The sequence below is a fragment of the Columba livia genome, chromosome Z, assembly GCF_036013475.1.
Source record: "Columba livia isolate bColLiv1 breed racing homer chromosome Z, bColLiv1.pat.W.v2, whole genome shotgun sequence".
Classification (NCBI taxonomy): domain Eukaryota; kingdom Metazoa; phylum Chordata; class Aves; order Columbiformes; family Columbidae; genus Columba; species Columba livia.
Genome location: NC_088642.1, coordinates 56,090,274 through 56,112,450, shown reverse-complemented (window position 1 = coordinate 56,112,450; position 22,177 = coordinate 56,090,274). Strand labels below are relative to the sequence as shown.

The 22,177-nt window shown below is 39.5% G+C and overlaps 1 protein-coding gene across 3 annotated transcripts; it reads left to right on the top strand.

Moving 5' to 3' along the window:
• Positions 1–5,432: 5,432 nt before the first annotated feature.
• On the top strand, positions 5,433–21,873 carry PSAT1 (phosphoserine aminotransferase 1). 3 transcript variants are annotated; one of them, XM_065045932.1, is made up of 9 exons: positions 5,433–5,572; positions 7,728–7,788; positions 8,898–8,967; positions 10,101–10,306; positions 12,021–12,193; positions 13,239–13,408; positions 16,929–17,057; positions 19,540–19,677; positions 20,285–21,873. In XM_065045932.1, the coding sequence occupies exons 1-9, from the start codon at positions 5,513–5,515 to the stop codon at positions 20,388–20,390; spliced, it is 1,113 nt and encodes a 370-aa protein (XP_064902004.1). In that variant the 5' UTR covers positions 5,433–5,512; the 3' UTR covers positions 20,391–21,873. The 3 variants fall into 3 exon arrangements, with proteins under 3 accessions (XP_064902004.1, XP_013223467.2, XP_005505626.3); XM_013368013.3 differs by lacking the exon at positions 5,433–5,572 and adding an exon at positions 6,488–6,618; XM_005505569.4 differs by lacking the exon at positions 5,433–5,572 and adding an exon at positions 7,204–7,271.
• Positions 21,874–22,177: the final 304 nt, after the last annotated feature.

The window sequence follows — 22,177 nt, the reverse complement described above, 5'->3', positions numbered from 1 at the left end:
ACATTCCCAAAGGTAGTGGAAGTTTCAGATTCAAAAACAAGCCTAGGAACATCTCTAAAAGAAATACATAAATACAGCCATTCTTCATTATTGCTATGACTGCAGGTCAAAGAATAATACGTGTTGGAAGGGACCTCCAGGGATGTCTAGTCCAACTCAATTAGGTTGCTCTCAGGACTTAGAGAAATGCAAGAGCATAAAACTAAAATAATATAATTGTTTTAAAACTCCTCGGGTTTGCTCCTCAGCTTCTTGTTCCTGTCCTTTTGCACAGGCAGCTCATTTGCAGCTTCTGAACTATGACGTAGGGTAACAGATTTTGATTTGCCTCGTGGCACAGAAAATTATTTTGGTTTGCACCAGAAATAGTAAGATGCACTTCAGTATGGCCCTTAAAAATAAAGCAACATCTTTCTTGATACTTATGCACCTGCCTGAGTGCCATGAGAAGACAATCAGTGGAGAGCCACATACACAATAATGCTTCCTTCACCAGTTACTGTTTTGTATATAAAAGTGAATTCTGTAAAACTGAACTTATTAGGAAGGGTTGTAGAGATGAGGAAGATGTTCAACATTAAACAGATTTTAGGAAAGTTGTTTTTAAGCAACATAAAATTTGTATTTAGAAGAATGAAACAAACTCTTGTAGTTTAGCCTAGCTGGCCAACAGTGGGAGTGATATTTGCTTTTGAATGAACCAGTCGATTTTAATTCCTTAAAATAACTTATTTCTATTACTTACTTTTTTTCACATGCATGTGCTTGAGTCAGTCCTGATTTAGAAGAGATTTCTTAAATTGCAGTAGCAAACTCTGGGAGATTGAATAGTAGCATTTGACATACACTGCTTATCTTTATGGGAAGTCCAGATGCTGAAAACACATTACATTGTGCAATGGTCATGACAAGCTGCCTTTTTAAAAAAATGCATGAAATGTCAATATATTTCACTATTTACAGTGTTATCTGAGATTTTGAATTATCATAATATTTTAACCTGTTTGACATGCGTAATTTTTTTCTTGGCAATGTGTATTCCATTTGCAGAGTGAAGTGGACAGACGGTGATGGAGCAACAGAAGGTATTTTTCACATACAGGAATTGGGCAAGATGGTTTGGGCTGAACTAGGAGGGAAAAAGAACCTGTGTAACTTTCTTTTTACTCCATCATTTGTCATGAGAGTTCTAGAACACAGATGATCTGTAGAAATTCCTGGCTGCACTTATGAAGAAACTCATGCATCCTCAAATGGGAATTTTTTACTGAGCAAATAGCACGAGATTACCTTAGCTATTGCAATATTGCATAAGTTATTGCACAATGAAAGTACATTATGTAGACTTTGTCACCGCAGAATAATAGCATGTAATATATTAATCTATGCAACTTTTTAGATATTCTCCCAAACATTTGAGATTTATTGCTTCAGTTATTATTCTTTGCTTGTGATTTTGGTTTGATTGAATAATTACGTGCAGTCAGTTTCTTTAGCATTAAAATGCTACGTGTTTCCTTTTTAGTGAAATGTTAAAGCTAGTCACTGGGAAATGGTGTATAAAAGTATAAATTCAGAAGCATTCAGATTTGTGAGGTTAGGAATTACAAAACTGTTATTCGTCCCTAAAAATACCAGAAAGAACTTAAAACAGTTTATGTATTGTATGCCTAATAAGCATGTGGCATAAATACGTTTTGTGTTAAATACTACCAGTATTTGCTTTTAAAGTATGAATTATAGCAAAAATAATCATTTAAAGCCAAATGGACCAGACACTATGTAACTCAGAATCTGGAGTCCATACTTTACACACAGTTGAATGCTCAATCCGACATCTGTAGAGGTAATGGATATAAGTTACTTGAGGGAGAAGCATTTTTTTAAGCTATTGTGAATATTTCTGAAATTTAAAGGTTTTTACTAATGTTTTAAAAATGCTTTTCCAAAAAAAAGTTTTGTGGATATAGACTAACATTTTAAATAATAAAGTATTCTAGTAAAAAGTAAGTATGTATCTATATTTATGTTAAAAAATACGTATGTTTTAAATTACTACGAAACCATTTTACCCTGAGTTTGGATATAACCTGTTTCAATCTCTTGTTATTAGTTAATGTTCTACATATTTGTCTGTGTTCTTGTTTGACATAAAAGCCTAAAATCAATAGGCCTGCTTTTTGCTAGAGAACATGTTACTGTTTACTTACAAAACTCAAACATTTTTTCTCTGTTTATTTTGGCTTCCTGAGAATTACTTTTCACACTTTGTAATTGCAATATTTGGAGCCAGACCTCTGAAAAACAAAATAACCCCAAACCCTTGTCTGAACTACTTGCATCTTGTTTTAAGTTCCACCAAAATTTGTTAGTCTCACTGCTTTGCTGGACCAGACGTCCCAGCTGCCTCCTGAAGCAGCTGCCAGGTTGCTGTGCAGTCAGCGTTATTTGTCTTTTAACAATGATGTCAGCTTGTCTGTTATCCTGTGCGATGGAGAATTCACGTGCACTTGCTCTCCTTGAGTGAGCTGATTCTTTTCAAGCAGTAGTTGATGCAGGTTTTTCTATGCAGCGTAACAAGAAGTCATGATGAACCCAGTAAAAGTTCACTGAAAACGCTGGAAGTTTATTTGAATATTACACTTTCTCTTGTTGTTGTTGTTGTTTTTTAACTTTTTCCCCAGTTATGCGTCATAGTAAATACATCTCTCTCTGATTTTGTGTTAATTATGCAAATTCACGTTTGCACGCATTTGTGGCACTTTGAAGGGTTAGGTTCTCTGTCAAATGCTGGAAGCCAGAAGCATTCCTGGAAGTCATGGTTTTGGAAGCTTTTATTTTACACTGAACGACTGTGAATACTGATATAATGAATCTATGGGTTTAGATGTAATGAAAAATTAGATAATAATTGCTGTTGGTGAAATACTAAAATAGGAGAAATCTAGATACAAACAGAACTCTGATGTGATCTTTGCTATTCCTCTTCATTCTGTCCATCTGCAAAAGCGCAATAATCCCTTGCATGTAGCAAAAATGGGCCACTCTGTGTTCAGGAAACTTGCTGGTTTATCCTTATACATTCTGTTTACTGCCCATCAATGCACAATGTGAAGTGGATTTTCTAAAGCTCTGGGTCGCAAGGCTTCCAGCACAGTTGTCCTGTGATCCTACAGGAGCTGCAATTTTTGACCCTTCTGGTCAGGATGGCACTTGCCTGAACTGAAACACTACAGTACCTGATATTTATGCCATGTGCTCTGAGCCGATACCAGCACCAACTTGCCTTGTTTCTGTTTTTGTGTTCTTTGTGCCAGAGGTTTGAATTACACTTTTAATTCCAAAGTCTTAATTTGCGTTGTGGTTTGTGCCACACAGTTAGGGTTCAGGACTGATCCTGCTTGGGTGTTGAAGCACTTCCATAGCAGAAGCCAGGCTTCCTGACCTGAACCGACAGCCCAAACTACTTCTGGTTCTGCTAACCCTTTCTGCTTAGGACATCTTTTCCCTGACAGGTTGGAGTTCAAAGCTGCCTCTCTGGGCAGGCCTAAGTAGTCTGGGTTTAATAATGGGTAAAGCCCAATATGCCTTAAGCCTGCTTCTGTCTGAGACTTCGATAAAAATAATTATAGTGTAGTCACATCTATGTTCTTACTGAACATTTCAGTAGAGGCTTCTATTAAAGCAAAACTAACCTGAATAATTAGATGTAATGTAGTTCTGGGTGTTGTGGTCTGAGACAGGCTTTGAAAACACCTTGTTGTTTTGAAGAGAACGTATCCAGCCTGCAATGCCTGTGAAGTCTGCTATTATCTGTTCAGTACTGGGAGGGGTTCTGGTGTCTGTTTTTCTTAAGCTATAGCCATTATTGAAATGAAAGTTATCTTTGTTGTAAAACCACTGTCTCTGTTTACAATCTTTTAAACAAAATAACTTGCCTCAGGTGAAAATCTGTTCTAAATATCAGGTCAAGCTGTAATCTACAATTCTCAGTATGACCTAGCTTTACAGGAAAAGGAACAAATTAATGTGGTCAGTGTTTCTTCAGTTAAATAATTTGTAGTGAAAATGACCTTTTCTATAAACCTCAGTATTCACACAATAATGGACATTAACACTTCCATTTCTGAAAAAAAGTGCAATTTGGTAAACAGATGACTAATGCTGATGATAAACTTGGTAAACGTGCCCAGGATTAAAGCAGGACCAGCATTACGGGTAACACTGGGCAGAGTAAGGTGTTCAAGGGCTGTGCTTTGTGCGACTACATATGACAATCATGAGCCTCGTCTAAGATACTTGAAAATTATGGGACTCCATAAAGCCCATCTGTTTTCAGTCATAATTAATACCTTGTTTTGTTAAAACTGATTTGTGCCTACTGCCTTTAAAAACACTTCTGAAAACTGATTGTAAGGCAGAACATCCCACTAAAGCAATTAAAAGAAATTGGATGAGTTTGTCTGCTTTCAGCTGAAACCATTTAATTGTATTAACTATGTTTCAGCTGAACTCACACCAAGTTACCTGTGGACAGAATAACTTAGTATCCGGGGTTATTCGCCTAGGATTTGGCAGACCTCAAGGCAAGTCCCAGCTGTGCTATCTATTCTGTGAAATAATCAAGTTTCACAGCTTTCCTGGGTTTATTCCCTTTCTCTGAAACCCAAAAAGCAATTCGCCTGCAATGTGGAGTTTGGGGAATCAGTGCACAACACACATAGTTTGTGCATTGGAGAAGGTAGGGATCCTGCTCTTCTTTTGGCAAGAAACATGAAGACATTTACCTCTTCCAAGGTGAATTATCGCCTGAAATTCATGCTGACTGTAGATGGGTATTGTCAGTTTTCAGACTGCTTTTGGAACAGCCGTACCAGTTGCAGATGTGTCTGCTCGTGGGAGGGGGGTTGGACTAGAGGACCCTGGAAGGTCCCGTTCTATGATTCTCCACAATTACAAAATTGCTTGTTTTATTGATCTCAGAGTTCCAAAGCAGCAGCTGCATGCGGAAAAACCTCTGCAAAGTTATTGCCGGACATGCGCTCCGTCTACCTACCCGCCCACCTACCCACCCCCTACCCATCGACGCACCTAGGGCCGCAGGTGCGGTGGACTCTCCCAAGGCCAGGCCCGTTTAAACCCCGTCCATGTCCCGGGGTCCTCCCCCCGCACCCTCCATTTTTGGCCGTGACCGCGGCCCACTTGGCAGCACGCGCAGGACGGCGCGCCCCGGGGCGGGGGCGGTGCCGGGGGGCGTGGCCCGCTCGCGCTCTCCAATCCGCTCGCGGCGCCCCGCGGGCCGTGCCCCGCCCCGCCTCCAGCCCAATCACGCTGCCTCCGCGTGGAGGCCGGGACGCTGCCGGGGGGCCAATGGGCGGGACGTGCCGGCTGCAGCCCCGCCTCTGGGGGGTGTGCGGCGGGAGCCAATGGGCGGGCCGGTGGCGGGGGGTTTATCTGTGGCGGGGGCGGCGGGCGGGCGGGCAGCGGCGGCGGGAGCGGGGCCGGGGTCGGGATGGAGCGCGGGCGGCAGGTGGTGAACTTCGGGGCCGGGCCGGCGAAGCTCCCGCGTTCCGTGAGTAGGGGCCGGAGGCCCTTCCCCGTGCGGGCTGGAGCGTTGTGGCGGGCGGGAGCGGGCGCTCTGGGTCTCCCGGCGCTGCGGAGGGCGCTGGGCTGGCGGGGTCGAGGCGCTCGGCCGGGCTGAGGCAGCGACAGCGGTTCTGCTTCCCAGCCCGGTGCCCCGGGGGCTCCTGCGAGGGTCGGCGAGCTCGAGTAGTAAAAAGAACCAGCCGCGTAGCAACGATCCTCCTTTCTTTCCCCCCTCCACACCCAGATCAGTGCCCTGGTAAGGTCGGGTTTTGGAAATGCCCCTAGTGTGATTTTAGGATTGCTCTCCCGGAGTTTTATCTGAGTTTGGTCTAAGGTCGTTCATCAAGGGCTGTAGCAGTTTTGGGATGGGAAGTACTCAGATGCACAAGGGTGGCTATCTTAGGTGTGTTATTTGTCAGCTGATAAACAACATTGCAATTCCCTGGGAAGTCTTTATTTAAAAAATGTTTATGAGTGTAGTGCAGACTCAACCCCCTGGAAAGTTGCATCAGCAGCCATAGGTGATCTAGTTGCATATGGAGAGGGAGTGGTTTCTGCCAAACTCTATGTATCTGACTTTCAAATTAAGAGTTATGTGTTGTGGAAACCTTTTATTCTTAGTTTTCCTTCATAGTATTATTCATTGTTTTCTGTATTACTTATTTAACTATTTCTTTTTAGGTCAACAAATTTGTCTTTTTTTTTTTTTCTCATCAAAATGTCTTTTGTAGCCTGTGCTGCAAAGAAGTTTGTTGTTCTGTCTTGAACCTTTGGCTTAGGAAGGGGCTCTTATTAGATGTGCTGCAGTATCCAGTTTCAAAAGAGCGCTGAGAACTGGGTTTAGGGTTTGAGGAGGGCATAGCTGAATTCCATATTATTAATCTGTTTTCCCCTCCCAAAGATGCAGTACTCTTAACCGGACTACTGCGCCACCTCGATTGTTTCACTTTGAATGTGGGTTGGTGTCGCATGTGAAGCGCTTGGACTCACTGAAGCGTGAAGGTGCAAAGAGCTCATCATGGCCATTACAAGGTGTATGGTAGATGCCTGTTGTAAGGCATGTGCAGGTTGTCAAATAAACAACGTTACTAACAGAATTGGATTTTATCAAGTGATTTAACAAGCACTTTCTAGTAGTCTGTGTGCTCCATTTGACTTTTTCCCCCCTGCATCTGGCATGGATAAGATTGCATGTAAAACACAGTGGTTACAACTTCACCATCTCTAACATCAAGAGCAGACACCCTGTCAACAAGGCAGATTTTGCGTTTCTGCCACTGTCCGGATGGGGTGGTTGCTTGGCAGATCCTGGGGTGCGTGCATACAGCATTTGTTTTTGTGGATTTTCTGCTGCGGCTCCCTCTCCTCCTGCTTCCTTGAGGAGGAGCTAAGGATGTTCTGGCTCTCACACAAGAATTTACCGAAATGGTAGGCTGTGGATCCAATGGTTAGAATCTAATTCCACTTTGTTGACATTTGAGAGCTACGGGAGAAGAAAGAGAAATGGAAGGCTGAAGCAGCAGACTAGCTGGCTGGGGCTCCTAGGGGTGACACATGGGTTTTAGTAGCCTCAAATTTTACCTCATTTTTTTCTTAAATTTCAATGGCGTAGAGGAGGCTCATCTTCAGAAAAGGCAGGACTTCATTCCTTGACAACAGGCCTTGTCCTGATGGCTCAATTTGAGGTATCTAGTTCCCCAAGCTGATTTTTTTTTTGGTGTGTTTTCCTCCATACCTTAGTTGTCCTATTTGCAGAAATCAAGTGAAAGAACACAAAGCAGAGGGGTGCGGGTGGGGATTTAAGATGCCTGAATAGAAAGAGCACACATTAAGCATTCTGTAAAGGGCTGGGAGTTCTATCCAGCTCCTAGAAATCATTCTGAAATCTGGAAATATAACTGTTGAAATAATAACTTAAAACATGGTCTCCACAACAAGCGTATTATTTAGTTATACCATCTCATTAAAAGCCTTCAGACACGAGATACAACAAAATTGTATCAGTGACTATACTTCTGTTAACTTGACACTTATTAAGCAAGGTTATTACTGCATGGAGCAGTTGGTATATGCATATGCATCAGTGACTCCAGACAGTGGAAAATGATCTTAATTTATTTGTGGATTTTTTCTTTTATTAGGTATTATTAGAAGCACAGAAAGAATTGGTGGACTACAAAGGACTTGGTATAAGTGTTCTTGGTAAGATTTCAAAAATTATATATTTTGCAGAATGTAGACGTTTAATCAAATTCTTTAATAAGAGTTTTTATCTTGCTATTTCAGCTCCTTTTCTAATACCTTGTTCTGCTACTTTTTCATACACCTTTTCTACCATTCACCAGGAGACCCTAAAATTATGCATAGCCAGATGTTTAGAGATCCAAAACAGAGGACTTGAGACAAAAAAGATGGCTAACATGTAAAGCAGTAGCCCTTTTGGATCCTTGGGCAGAGATGTGTATAAATATAGGCTATATATTCACAAGATTTTGTTCATATCTATAAAATACTCCATAGTGTAGACATACTATACGCAGATAGATACGTACTACATGCATGTATATATATAGATAGCATAGTATGTGGCAAAATGCTTCAAATGTGTCTGATGTACAGTGCCCTTCCCATTAGGAAGCCCATCCTGTCCTGTTATACGAAGCAGGTGTCTTCTGTGCCCTATGGGTTGCTAACTGGCTTCTCAGCCCCAGTTGCACAAAACATGTATGCGAGAAGACGGTCAGCATTTTATTGGTCCTGTGAAATTGTTTAGTTGCCAAAACTAAAATGTACAGCAATTTCTGCAGGGTAGGGCTTCATGTGGTAATTGTACGCTTTTACGGATGGAAGAAAGAATACGAAAGGAATTAGTATTAAGTTTCCTTGATGTTTAATTAGGATTATTGCATGAAGAAGCCTTGTTAAAAATAAAACCAGAAAAAAACGCTGTACCTTACTCTATACTTGCTACAGCACTGGTATCAGAGAAGATTCTTAGAGTGAGGAAAATTTACACCTTTCTAGGGAATATTTTTTTCACACAAATGTAGTTGCTCCTGGGATGGTAAGGTCATGTGGATGCCAAATGTGAATGGACTGGGTTTGTCCGGATCTGGACAAGACTGGAGGTGTAAATCTGTTGTGAGTATTTAGGGAGGCTCAGCAAAAAGCAGGGAGCGGAACCAGGAGTGGGAGGCTTGAGGCATTTTGAGTCTGCAGTGTAAAAAGTTTAAAGCTTAACAGAATTTTAAAATCCCATTAATGTATTACCATTTTGTTTAATATTATTTCTTCTTTCCTTTCCACCAAAGAAATGAGCCATCGGACCACAGATTTCACAAAAATTTTAAATACAGCTGAAAATCTCCTGCGTGAATTGCTGTAAGTGGATTACTTCCTGGTTACTATTAGTTTATGCTTGTGTTAGTTGCACCAATATTGGCTAATATGAAGACCTTTTCTTGAAAGTACTTGCTTGTGTGTTTACTTTTTTTTTAAATTTTGTTTAGATACTGTGTCTGATAGAGTAATAATCTTGGAGAGGACATTGATCTTCTATTTTTCAGATGCTGATTTATTTGAATGTGACAAACTGCTTTCATTAGGTTAAATGCTCTTAATATGCCTATTGTACACTTTCTTCTGAAATGTTAATTTTTGTCACCTTCATGGAATTCATGAAGGGCATCCACTTTCTTCACGAAACAAATGGAAACGATGGAAATCAGTTCTCCTGTGGCATAGCGGTGATCTGTACATTACTCATCAATCTTATTTCACTAAAAAGATCTATGGATGTGTTGCAGGATCACCGATCAGGATTCCTTTTCCTACTTGTAGTGTGACACATTTTAAAAAGTTTGAAATAAGTGTAATATATTAGAATTAATGTTCTTGTAGCAGTTAATAATGGTAGTAATTTCTTATAAAACCTTGACTCTTGGTCACAGCCAGAATTATTGACAGGGGGGTTTTGATGAATAATTTGAACGAGTAATTTTTGTGATTTTATGGAGGACTACTTATGCCACTTGCTCTGCGTGCACAATTTACTCTACAGTTGCACTGCATAGTATACAGCTGAAGGGCCTCAAAGCTGAATTCTGCTGTGAGGACTTTGGTATCAAGTTCTTAGCCTGACAGAAAGGCCATTAAACTGGCAATAGACAAAATTGCAAGGGAGAATTAATTCTGCTGGGATATCTTTCAAGTCTGTGTATATTTTGATAGAAGAGCTACTCAGAAGTGAATTTGGTTTAATGCTATCCAAGGGAAAAACGTGGGTTTTTTTCCAGCAAATTTCTATCTGTAAAATGTATAACATTACTCTTATTACTCAAGTTGTTACTCAAGACCAGTACTGAGGTATGTTAATGGGATTTGGTCTAATCTCTTGGCAAAGTGTCTTCTGAAATGACAGTGTTCTTCCTCAGTTGCTGTTAGATGCATAATATTAAGTAGTATGGATCCTGTGTCTTCTGGGAATGATACAAATTGGTATTTCTTGCATACAGAAATATACCAGAAAACTACAAAGTTATTTTTCTCCAAGGAGGTGGATCTGCTCAGTTCAGTGCAGTCCCACTTAATCTCATTGGTTTAAAGGAGGGAAGACACGCAGATTATGTCGTTACTGGAGCCTGGTCAGCAAAAGCAGCTAAAGAAGCAGAGAAGTATGCCAATGTGAACATCGTTCATCCAAAACTAGGAGCCTATACATGTAAGTTGATGATTACTTCCATCTATGTGAATGCTCAGCTTTTTTAATTGCTCTAAAGATTGGTCCAAGTCAACCTTTGGGTCATTGAATGTTAACTAGTTTCAGAGTTGACTGCTCAGCACTCGGAATATTGCCTGACAAATCTCTCCATGTTCATTACTGGGACATCTCTTAGACAGCTTGACAACCTTCACCAGAAAACAACTGTGAAACCAGACTGAGCAGATTCCAGAAACTAAGTGGCAAGGTGGCAAGAAGCAAATGTGTACCAGTAGGGAAATGGTCTGGGATGTCTGATGTGGTTTTTTTTGTTTCTTTGTTTGTTTTTGGTTGTGTTGGTTGGTTGGTTGGTTGGTTTTTTTGGTGTGTGTGGGGTTTTGTTGTTGTTGTTGTGGGGGGGTTTTATGTTTTGTTTTTGTTTGGTTTTTTTTTTTTTTTCCCCCTGTTATTTAACTGAGTTCTTAAGGTAATTCAGTTTCAGGTATTCTCAATGATGAGGTTGCTGTGAAATTTAGAAGCATGCCTGGGATCTTGACTTTAGCCCAGGAGATGTGCATTCTGTCACCTTCTTTTTAGGGTTCCCAAATATTTATCTTCCCTACCTATGTGCCACAACAGGCACTCGGCTCTGCAAGAGAAGGGGTGTTTTCAGCTGATCCTCTGGAAGCTTATTACTGGATATAACATAATCTAAATGACCACAGTGTAGAAGGAAAATTAAAAAAGGTTAACTGTAACTGAGGTATTGGGAATTTTACAAGAGTCTGTTTCAATAACGTTTTAAGTGTATAATTTGTCCCTGGATATATATAAATTGTTATTGGAGCGGAGGCACCTGAGTTCCAGTTTCTAGTCATGCTCTCTTCTCTTCCTTCTGGTCCAAATTACAGCATTTGGACTGGGAAGAGCAGCACAAGGAATGACAAATAATATTCCCATATGAGTTAGTATACTGACTGGTGATGAGTGCACTAACTTGGAAGAAAAGTTTATATCCTCTGAGGCACAGGAAGGAATTGAACCTACAACTTCCCAGTCTAGGGGAGCACATTCACCATTTGGCAGCTGTAGACAAGGGGAGAGGCACTAAATGATGATGGAGGCAATAACAGCACTTCTTCTTCCTTATGTTTTGGAGGAAAGGGAGAGCAACCATTTGTTCTATGCAAAACAAGTTCTGTGCTGTCAGGGCATGCCTGTGTATTGCCTGTTGACAGAGGAGATCTTGGTTTTCTAAATGGACTGTAAAGCTTAAATGTGAGGTAGGTTGGTAACCTTGTGTTCAACTTGAGCAAGACTGAAATGCTTCTGGGGATGCACTGAAACACAGCTTTAGAGAGAATTTGGATGCTTCAGTGGCTCCAAAGGCATCAGGAGGATTCGTGGACCCAGTGCCTGAATTCCTCTGAAATGCTGTTTTGGACCCCTAGGGCAGTAGTTTGTAGTCTCAGATTGCAAACCTGATGAAAATCCCTTGAGGAGAAAGGGCTGGAAACCAGAAGGGTGTTTGTAAGCTTAGTGTTGGCTCACCAGAGGCATTTGGGAACACACTGGTAGATTGCCTTTGCAGATAAATTGTATGTTCCTGGTAACAAGATGATTAATATTTTATACTGTAAAATCCTTCCAGGTTAAGTCCTGTGTTAAGTAAAATTTCATGCCAGGAAAATTATTTATCTCCAATGACCTTTGGATTTCTTTTTGCCTTTCTCAGACATTCCTGATCCAAACACTTGGAATCTTAATCCAGATGCGTCTTATGTCTATTACTGTGCTAATGAGACTGTTCATGGTGTGGAGTTTGACTTTGTACCTGATGTCAAAGGGGCAGTCTTGGTTTGTGATATGTCATCCAACTTCCTGTCCAAACCTGTGGATGTTTCCAAGGTACAGTATTGGACACAGCGTTTGCCCAAAGCACTTTCAAAACTGATTGCATATAGTCAGGGACTTTGAAATGTCTGGGTGGCTTGACATGATGAGCACTGAAATTAAGGAAATCATATTTCTTAATTTGATGTTGGATACAAATGTTGAAATTTGAAGTTTATTTCATTGTCTATCTGCCATTTTCTCAGTAAAAACATATGAAACTATGTTGAAATTGTTCATGTTAAGAGCTGTCCAAGATTGTCTACTGTGTGGCCTTCACTGATGCAGTAGCTGAAAAAGATATCTTCTGAATAATATTTAGTCTGTAGGTAGTGTATGTGGCTATAGCAGAGTACTGTGAATCAGAATTTCTGATCCTGCCTCTTACAAGGAAAATCTGTAACCCCTTTTAAGCTGCTAAAGCTTTCTGTGCCTCACAATTACTGTGTCTGTTTCACAGATAGTATGGATGCAAAACATAGCACTTGCTTTTGTAAAGTGTGTTAGGAGTGGGAAGTGTTACTGACTGGTGAAGTAATGTGTTTGACCTTTCTCATCTGTGTGTAGCAAAGAGAAGGGGCAATTGTTAGTGCATTTGTCTTGGCCCTTCCTGATCTGCCTCTTTGCACACCTGGATTATATGATTCCTGTTCTGAAACACCAGACTAGTTGACAATACTGTGATCTAGGTATGAATTTGTTTTTAGTAAATTTGCTTGGAGTTACGTGAAATTGAGATGGGCTGCCTTGAAGTATTTGTGGCTAGTAAATAAATATTTAGCGAATCATTGGGAAATTTGCTGTGATCTGCAGTTGAGTGAAGACATGTGGTTCTGATAATAGACACACATGGGACAACAACTGTAGCTGTACCTGCACTTTGAAGTCAGAACTTCTCCTAATTTATCTTTGACCCACAACTTGATAACTTTCAACACGTTCTCCACACTGTTCAGCCAAGTTGTATGCCTGTTGTATAATGGTACTGGTGTATGACTCAGTTTTAAGATCTACTAGTAAATGCATGTAGCAAGTGCTTCTTCTCTTCTTTCTGTTAAAGTTTGGTGTGATTTTTGCTGGTGCTCAGAAGAATGTTGGCTGTGCTGGAGTTACTGTTGTAATAGTACGTGAGGACTTGCTGGGATTTGCACTGAAAGAATGCCCTATCGTATTGGATTACAAAACACAAGCAGCGAATGGCTCTTTGTATAACACTCCACCGTGCTACAGGTAATTTACCCTGCTATTTAATATCTCTTATTCGGAAGGCTGCTGCACTGCCATCTGCTGCTCGTATCAAGAAAAGTTTCAGAGGTTGAGTACTTGCATGTTACGCTGGAATGTTTCACATGATTCGTGTGAAAACATGGGAAGTGTCCAGCCACATGCCTGTAGTAGGCTTACATGTTGCCTAGTGGGACCCAGTCATGACGGATATAGTATTTTTAGAAGTAAATATTATATGTCATAGTTCCATTGTAGAAGTTTCACGATTGAATTCTGACTTACATGAGCTTAATTCTGCTCAATTCAGGGTCGATCCTTCTGTCATTGCAAGTCGATAATTTAGCACTTAGGTCTTGCTTCTTGAACAGTCAGTACAGACTTAATTTCTTCCTGAGGGTGTTCTCAGCATTTGAACCTCCAGATCCCTATCCCTGTAGCATAATTTTTTTTTTTTAGAAGAGGCATTTTAGTCATTACTTTGCTTTATGCTCTACTTCCTGTTTCCATATTCCTCTAACTACTGCCTCAGTGTTTGCCTTGGCATTTAAAAATAAAATTGGTCTAGCTTCATAATCATTGCTAACAATCAGGATCATGAAATGCGCTTGTACCTGGTCACATCATGTATGCAAGAAGCAGAACAGGCCACAGCTTGCTCTTTTAAGATTACTTTCTTCTAGTTTCTGCTAGTTAGTGAAATGATGCTCTGCTACTGGAATATTTAGGTGTTGAGCCAGTAGTATCTACCCATTCTTAATCTGGAGCATTTTCATACCAATGCCCACTAAAATGGTTATTTTAAAAAAGTCTTCAAACCAGGTATACTCCCCCGCCCCCCCCTTTTTTTTAAATTACTTTGAAAATAATGATTTCTACTTTTAAAGATAAGATTTCTTTTTGATTTAGATAATTTGATAATGCAGTTTTGTACTTTTGGTATTTAATTGCAGCCCTTATAACGTTTTCATACATTCCAGAATTTGCAAACTTAAGTTGTCTGATGCTGTCCAACACATATCAAATGCACTGTATAGGCATAAAGTACAGCAATTCCTGCATGCAAAGACTACCTTAATGCCAAAGCTTACTTAAATTTAGCAGAATTCTAAGTGATGTTCATTATATCTCTGCATCTGCTGGTTCTCACTGTGGGGTGTGCTATTGCAAGAACACAGAGGCAGTTATCTTAATTTATAAAAAGAACAGTAGATCTTGTGAGTATATTTTATACCAGACTTTACAAAGCACATCTAGTTTCCTCAATGAATATGCATACTGTAGAGTATGTAGTGTTGTCATTCTGTGCTCTTGCTGTCAGCTTGTCTGCCCTGTCTGCTGGGTACGCCAAATATCCTTAGGGGTGGTATCCAAGATGAGCATCAACATTGCACCATTTTGGGATTTTTTTGTCTGTTTTTCTGAATGTAGCTTTTTAACATGGACAGTATGTGTGTCTTTTTTTCCCCCGTGATTTATAAAACCTCTGTTTTTAATGATCACTTATTTTCCTGACTGCCAAGTCACGTGTACTGTTTTGGACACTGTGTACTGGTATATGCCAGGTTTTAAATCCAGCCATTCATGTTTTCCAAGTGCAAAGTGATTTCCATTTGAAAAAACAAAGTTCTGCTTAATCTCAGCACTTGAACACAGTGGTGTTCCTCTGGTTTGAAAAGCGAAAGAAATTAAATTCTGCAGTTTTCTTCTGGCCACTGCACAGAATTTCTGAAAAGAAAGTGCTGCTTTAGCTGTAACTCGGTATCTGTCAGTAACATTAGCGGGGTAGTGGGAGATTAAGTGAGCTGTAAATAATGTTGAATTACCAGTTTCTCTCTTTTCTGACCGCTGTCTTGCCAGATTTCACTTCATGCCACAGACCCACGTTGGAGTATGCTCCAGAATGCAGAATGTAACACAGACTGACAGCGTGCACATCTGTTTGGCTTGGCTCTGAATGCCTGTTCCAGTTTTTGCAAGGAACTGGCAAAGCTGCCTAGTTCTCTTTCTCTACTCTTTTTCTTGCACTCTCTAATGGTTTGCTGGCAAACAGGCAGGAAATATTAGCTGAATTTGCAAAAGCTACTTCAGCAGGATGTTAAATTAAATTAAAGCCATGCTAACGGCTTTAACCTTTTGGCGCTGCAGAGCTTGACTCTTTGACCCTAATCTGCTTTGCTAAAATTAACAATGAATTTGCTATAAAAACCTCATTTATAAGTTCCAAAGGTTTATTTTGCATTTAAGATTGCTCCAAACCCATTATTTTTAGTGGCATGAAAGAAGGATAAACGATTTCAGCTGGCTGGGTTTTGTAGATGGCTCTAAGGCTGACTTCTTTAAACCTGACTTGTCCAAGAAGTTTCACTCAAGGGAGTGAAGGCAAGAGGTGAATGTGGCCCTATATATTTGGCAAGGGCCTAGGCTATGCTTCACTTAAATCGTTTACGTTGTCATAAATGTGGCAAGATTGTGCTGTCAAAGCTATAGGGTGTTTTGTATGAAAGGTGACCTGTAACCTCAGGTGTTCTGCAGTCTTTCTGCAGTGTTCAAAGATCTGATGCTGGCATCCACTGAGAAATTAAGAGTAGCAAAGTCTAAAACAGCCTCCTGCGAGATTTGTGTTAAAGAAACTTGCAGAGTAACGTTCTCTGAGCACTCCCTTGGAATCTGTCAGGAAGGGATTAATAAACGCAAACTTGTTGGAAATATGCCATAAAAACTTGTGAACAGCTTATTATGTTAAGTGCTGTAGTCGTGGGAAATGCCTGAACTTGAACAAGCTGAGTTTTGTAGCAAAAGCACAAAGGCAAAAGGCCTGGGGGATTTTTTTAGGTTGCCCTTAGTAACTGGCATTGAAATACTTGGTCCCAAGCCATGTGATGCCCATAGGCTTCCAGATCTCTACTTAGAGCTTGAATAGTAGTGAATAATTAAGTGTAATGCATCATTATTTGTTTTGCCAAACTTCACTGTCCATGTGGGAAAAAGGTCTTTTTAAACAGAAATGAGATTGTGGCTTTTAACGTTTGTGAAAATGAGATTAGATTTCTGGCATTATTAATTTACATACATTTGAGATTCATCCCCGCATCTTTGCTAGAGCAGCTGCACAGGGTGGGCGCTACTAACTTCTGTGCGAGCTCTGTGTCTTTCTAGGATGTGGCAGGCAGTTGTGTGGTTGGGGAGCTGTTGGTAATCCGTGCAGCGTGTCTGGGATGGTCCTTGGGAGCCCTGCGGGGCTGCGGGAAACCTGCAGGACTTGTCCTTCTGTGGTACAAAGGATTGAGTTTTGTCCAACAGATTTCCATAGCATGTGAATTTCATCTGTGTCCAAAACACATTGCCTGCTTAGAATTGTCATTATTTATAAAATAGTCCAGATTCTGAGTTGTTCATCTTAAGCACCATAAAACCAAACATAACATTTTTTTGCTGAAATATTTTGTGAAGTGTTAAACAGGACTGTTATTTTTTTCTGTTTTTTAAAAATAATCTGATTGAAAAATATTCTTTTCTGTTGCAGTATTTATATCATGGGACTGGTACTGGAATGGATAAAGAATAATGGCGGAGCTGCAGCTATGGATAAACTTAGTGTAATCAAATCACAAATGATTTATGATATTATAGACAAATCCAATGGATTCTATGTGTAAGTTGCTATGCTTTTCCCTTTGGTTTCAATGTTTGTTGCAGAGCTAAACATATTCATAACTTCCAAGAGTCTTATTGCAGCATATTTTGGAAGTTACCTTTTCTGTAAATAGAAATTTTGAGGAATCCTACAGGAATTATTTGTGCAAACCATTCACTTGATAACTATCAATGATGAGCCTTATTCTAGTAGGAAGTCACTTGAAGTTATCCTGTGTAATGTATTCTGAAGCACATTAATAACTTATGTTCTAAATGTAACAACACACAGGAACGTAGGAGAGTAGCATACAAAAAAGAGATACGCAGTTTCTGGTTTGTACACTTAACTGAATCTCATGGGGGAAATATAGGTTGAAACAAAGTGGCTTGTGAGAGGTTGTAGGGACCACATTTGCATCATTCGTCCTACCATCTCTTTCAGTAGTCAAAGGTTCTACTTTTTGTCTGTCAAGCAGGAAGTTTTTATTAGCTAATTGTGCTACGTTCTGAAACCCTTTCTGAAACAGGAGGAGGAAGATCAGACCTAGATGTAGGCAAAATGCAATACATTTTCTTGTGGTTTATTTTCTTCAGTTATTGTTAATGGTTTTCCAAAACAGATTGAACCCTCTGATTTTAAGATGCTGAGCTCACAGGACCCAAAATACATATAGTTAAAAGTTGATATTGTAATTCAGAATAATTCTAATACTCACCAAGCTCAAAAACTAGTAATTGACTATGAAACTGTGAAATATTTTCCCTTACCGTCAGTATAAAATCAACAGTTTTGGGACCTAATTAACTTTCAAGTTGAAGTTAGGATAGGGCAAATTAAATTTGGATTTTAAATTAAAGCTGGCTCCAACCTTAATTGGCAGGGATATATTTTAATCATAATATTTAATACATTCTGCTTATCCATTTAGTTAATGAGAACAGCTTTGCCTTTAGCATTGTCATTATCAGGATTGTCATCCTACTCTACTAAAATCCTGAGGGCTTTTCATAAACCTCAGTAAGCAAATGAAGCCTTGAAAAAAACATTTTGTAACAAATATAAATCTGTTTCTGGCAAGCAGGTCCGTAAGTCTGTGAGTGGGAAATGCAATGCAGATGGCACGGTAAATAGTCAATTGGGAAGGCAAAGCAAGCTTCGCTAAGTGAGCTGCGTGCATCTTACTAAGCAATACAGTTAGGACTGTGATTTTAATGTTGTATCTATGACTACAAGGGAGACTTATCTGAGGCTGTAATGCGTCCGTCACCTAATCTGTGGCGCGCTTCACTGGGTCAGCAGCACGATGAGCCATTTGGCGAATGGAGACTTCTTCCACAGAGTGCTCTGTGCCGTTTGCAGTTTGCTTTCTGAAGTCTGTGCACTGACTGACTTATGTCAGATTGCCTCATAACAACTACAAAAACTATAGTGTAGCTGCATTTATTCAAATATGGGAATGCTTACAAGCACAGGCCTTTTTGAAGAGTGTTTTCCTGGTTACATCTGAAGCAGAAATTTTGCATAGGCAGATATTATGATTAATCTTTTGTATTCTTCTCATAATGGAGACATCTGTACAAAGGAGAAACTTAAAAAGAATGATGCCTGTTCTTTGTCAAATAGAGTAGTAATATGTATGAAATTTACATGTAGTGGATGAGAACTTATTCTTAATGAACCCCTGCAAGAATCTATTTCACAGCTTTATGAAAGAATAAATCTGGAGAATTCATATCTGCTTTGGAACTAGAAGCACTAAATATTTTTTTTCCACCCTCTGTTCTTACCTTCACAAAGTAATTTAAGAGAAATTTTCCTTTAAATGTATCTTGAATTTTTTACTTTATATTAAAGGGAATTTTAAGAGATTAAAGAGCTTTTATGCACCTCCTATGTTGTGGCCTTGTATGCGATGCAAGATTTGTTCTAGAGATACCTCTTCTGTACCTGAGATGTTAATTACTCTGAATGATACTAAAGTAGAAGGTATACTGAAACCAATAACAGAAGTCTCTAATATCCATGGAAATTTCCTTGTGCCATGTTCTTATACTTTATTTAGCTCTGCTTACCTGAGTCAAGCTCAATTCTTGTAGCACTTTGTGACCAGCTGAGTAAAAACAAGTGTCAGTCTTTGAAGATAAAGAGAAGAAACTGCTTGAGATTCAGTCAAAGTGCACTGTAACTAACCTCACCCTAGGAAACGTAACTGAGACTGTGGATGGGGTGTTGGTTTTTATTGTGTTTTTAAAATTAGATCTGTTTACAAGCCTCTGTGCATGGGATAATTTTGAGTATGTCAGGAAGGTCTAATAAGCCTTCCACTTACTGTTTCCGTTATTATACTAGGTTAAAAAAAGGAAGGTTGTATTTTTTCACAGAAAGTAATGACTTTGGTGTCAACAGATGCAATTACTCACTTTCTGAAATGGTATATAGCTGAAAATGTAAATTTAGCGCAAAATGAGTTACTCATTACATCCTGCAACTTCTCTAGATGTCCAGTGGAGAAAAAGAACCGAAGCAGAATGAATGTCCCTTTCCGTATTGGCAGTGTCACGGGCGATGAAGCGCTGGAAAAGAAATTTCTTGAGAAAGCTGTGGAACTTAACATGATATCTCTGAAAGGGCATCGGTAAGTATTAAGAGTCAGATGAAAACCTTTCTTGTGCAAAACAAACTGTAACTGCAGTGATACCGCAGCAGGCATTGTGCATTGACTTACCAGCCTTTCTCACTCACAAGCTGTTCCTCATGTTTGTTTGGCATTGCTTGGGAATAGCAGTCTAGAGACTGCTGGTGGCTCCACCACCACTTGGGCGTGGTGGGTCTCAGCGTTCTCCTTAATTCTGCTTTCTTCTCCAATTTAATAAATCTAGCTTTGTGCAAATGCCAAAGACTATGACTCTTGAGGTCAGATTCTGTCATTGTGTGAAGCCTTTAATTACATGGCATGCCTACGTTGTTGTAAGAGTTCCTTCCCAGTGATGTTTGTGGGATTAGAAAAGATAGCTTTTTGATATCACAGTTCTACAGCATTGGAGCTGTAAATAACTAATAAATACTAAGTTTCTTCAGATTGCAAGCTTGCATTGAAGAATTAAATGTTGCATCTCTTTCCAATAAAATGTAATTTTAACTCTTTGGGGTAGGGGTAGGTTTAAATGTCTGTGAATGTTATTGTCTTTTTTTAGAATTACACAAACCTTTTTTCTTTTTCTCACCTTCACTTTTCAATTCAGATCTGTGGGAGGAATCCGTGCCTCTTTATATAATGCGGTGACTGTAGAAGATGTTCAGAAGCTTGCAGCGTTCATGAGAAGCTTCATGCAGATGCATCATTCATAAATGTATACGGGTTAAAGCCACGTTGCACGTGCATGATATAAAAGCTAAAGGGTTTGAAAGTTACTGTGGTACTGCTGTAGTGCACAAGTCATATTCTTTCTTAGTTCCTGTATCTATTTTAGCTAACTGCACGGGATTGAGGCGCAGTCTTGCAATGACTTGGCAGCGTTGGTTTCACTGAAGGTGAGGATCCCCAGACTGATCAAGATTGGTTCAAAAATTGGCAAAACGGTATTCTTAATGTGTAGTTAAAACATGAGTGGCATTGAAAGATGCTTCTAGTCACATATGACTACTTCAGCAATGGCTTGTTCAGTAAATTTCAGGAGGCAAGATTTGTCATAAACCTTCTGTAATGCTTTACATTTGTGACTGCACTGTGAAGCTGGAACTAATGTTAAGTGTTCTCTAAGGGTATCTAGTTAAACCAGCAGTATTTAGGAGTTAATATGTGTGTTCCTAACTTGAGGACATTGCCTTCAGACATCTGCTCCCATGCTTGAAGTACTGTCGTAACATCTCTGTGCAGCAACAGCTCTTGTGGTTAAAGTCTGTAGGACTGGGCCTTCTTTCGTATTATCACTTTGTGGTTTAAAGCTAAGATGCATGAGTCTGTAATTAAGTCAATTTACAAGATGTTGTTTATGCATTTTGCATATCAAAATTCTCTAGGCTATTAATTTTGTATTCTTATTTTGGAGTGTGCATATTTGCTCCTGCCAAAAACTTGGTTTAAGCTTCTTAACCTTATGGCAAACTGGATTGCTGTATTCCACTTAGTGGATCTGTAACTTTCTCTGCACTGACTTCCAAGCCCAAAGTGCAGCGGGCTTTGTTGTCTGGTGCTTCTTAAATGTCTTTCCCATCATGGCTTTGGTTCTGTAGCCTTTTTTATGTGGGGATATGCCCAGCTGCAGTAAATACAAGTCTTGACTTCTCTATGTTTTCCTGACACTACATCACATTTTTGGTCCAACTTTCTCACTTGATCCTTCTGACTTATTCCAGGCTTTGATACTCTGGGCTAGAGAAGGAACTGTGGTTATGCAAAGATCTTCAGAAGATCTTCTGTTATAATAACCTTGCGTTACTTCTTAGCTTGTGAATTTGATGCCAATGACTATAGGTTGACACTAGCCTCCTGTTTTAACTTATGTAGAAGCTTTCTGCTAGTATCATAGTGTTTAGTATTACTGCAGCTGGTTTCAAACTGTAAACTCTTTGGTACAGTTTTTGAATTCTTGATTTTTTTTTTTTTTTTGATGTAACACAAGTACAGTGGTAACAATTTAATAGTGATAATGATGGACTATCCATTTCTTGGTGGAACTTCACAGCAAGTCAGTGGAGTTGTGTTGAGTTTGACTTATGTTCCCATCTGAAAAGTTGTCATTGTATGACTGCTGGTTTGAGATTATTTTTTTTTTAATCAAATTAGTGTACTTCAAAGTAATTAAATAAAGTGGGTGAAAAAAAATAAAAATCACAGCATGCTGTGAGGTACTAGTGTGTCTGATGCTTTTTTGTCACTTTCAGAAGGATTTTGTGTGTGTATTGTGTGTTAGAATTTTAGATTCCAGTATGATCCTTTCCCCTAAAAAGCAAGCTTCCCTCATTTACGTTTTTATTTCTTTCTGAAAATAGCTTATGCTACAACTAGCACAGAAACAAGTGTATACTATGAGAAGACTTTCAGAACGCTTTCTGCCCTGCCAATCATGAAGGACTAATTCAGGTTCCTTATTAAGCTTTTCAACTTTCTAAAGTTGTACTTCCTTTGAATTTTG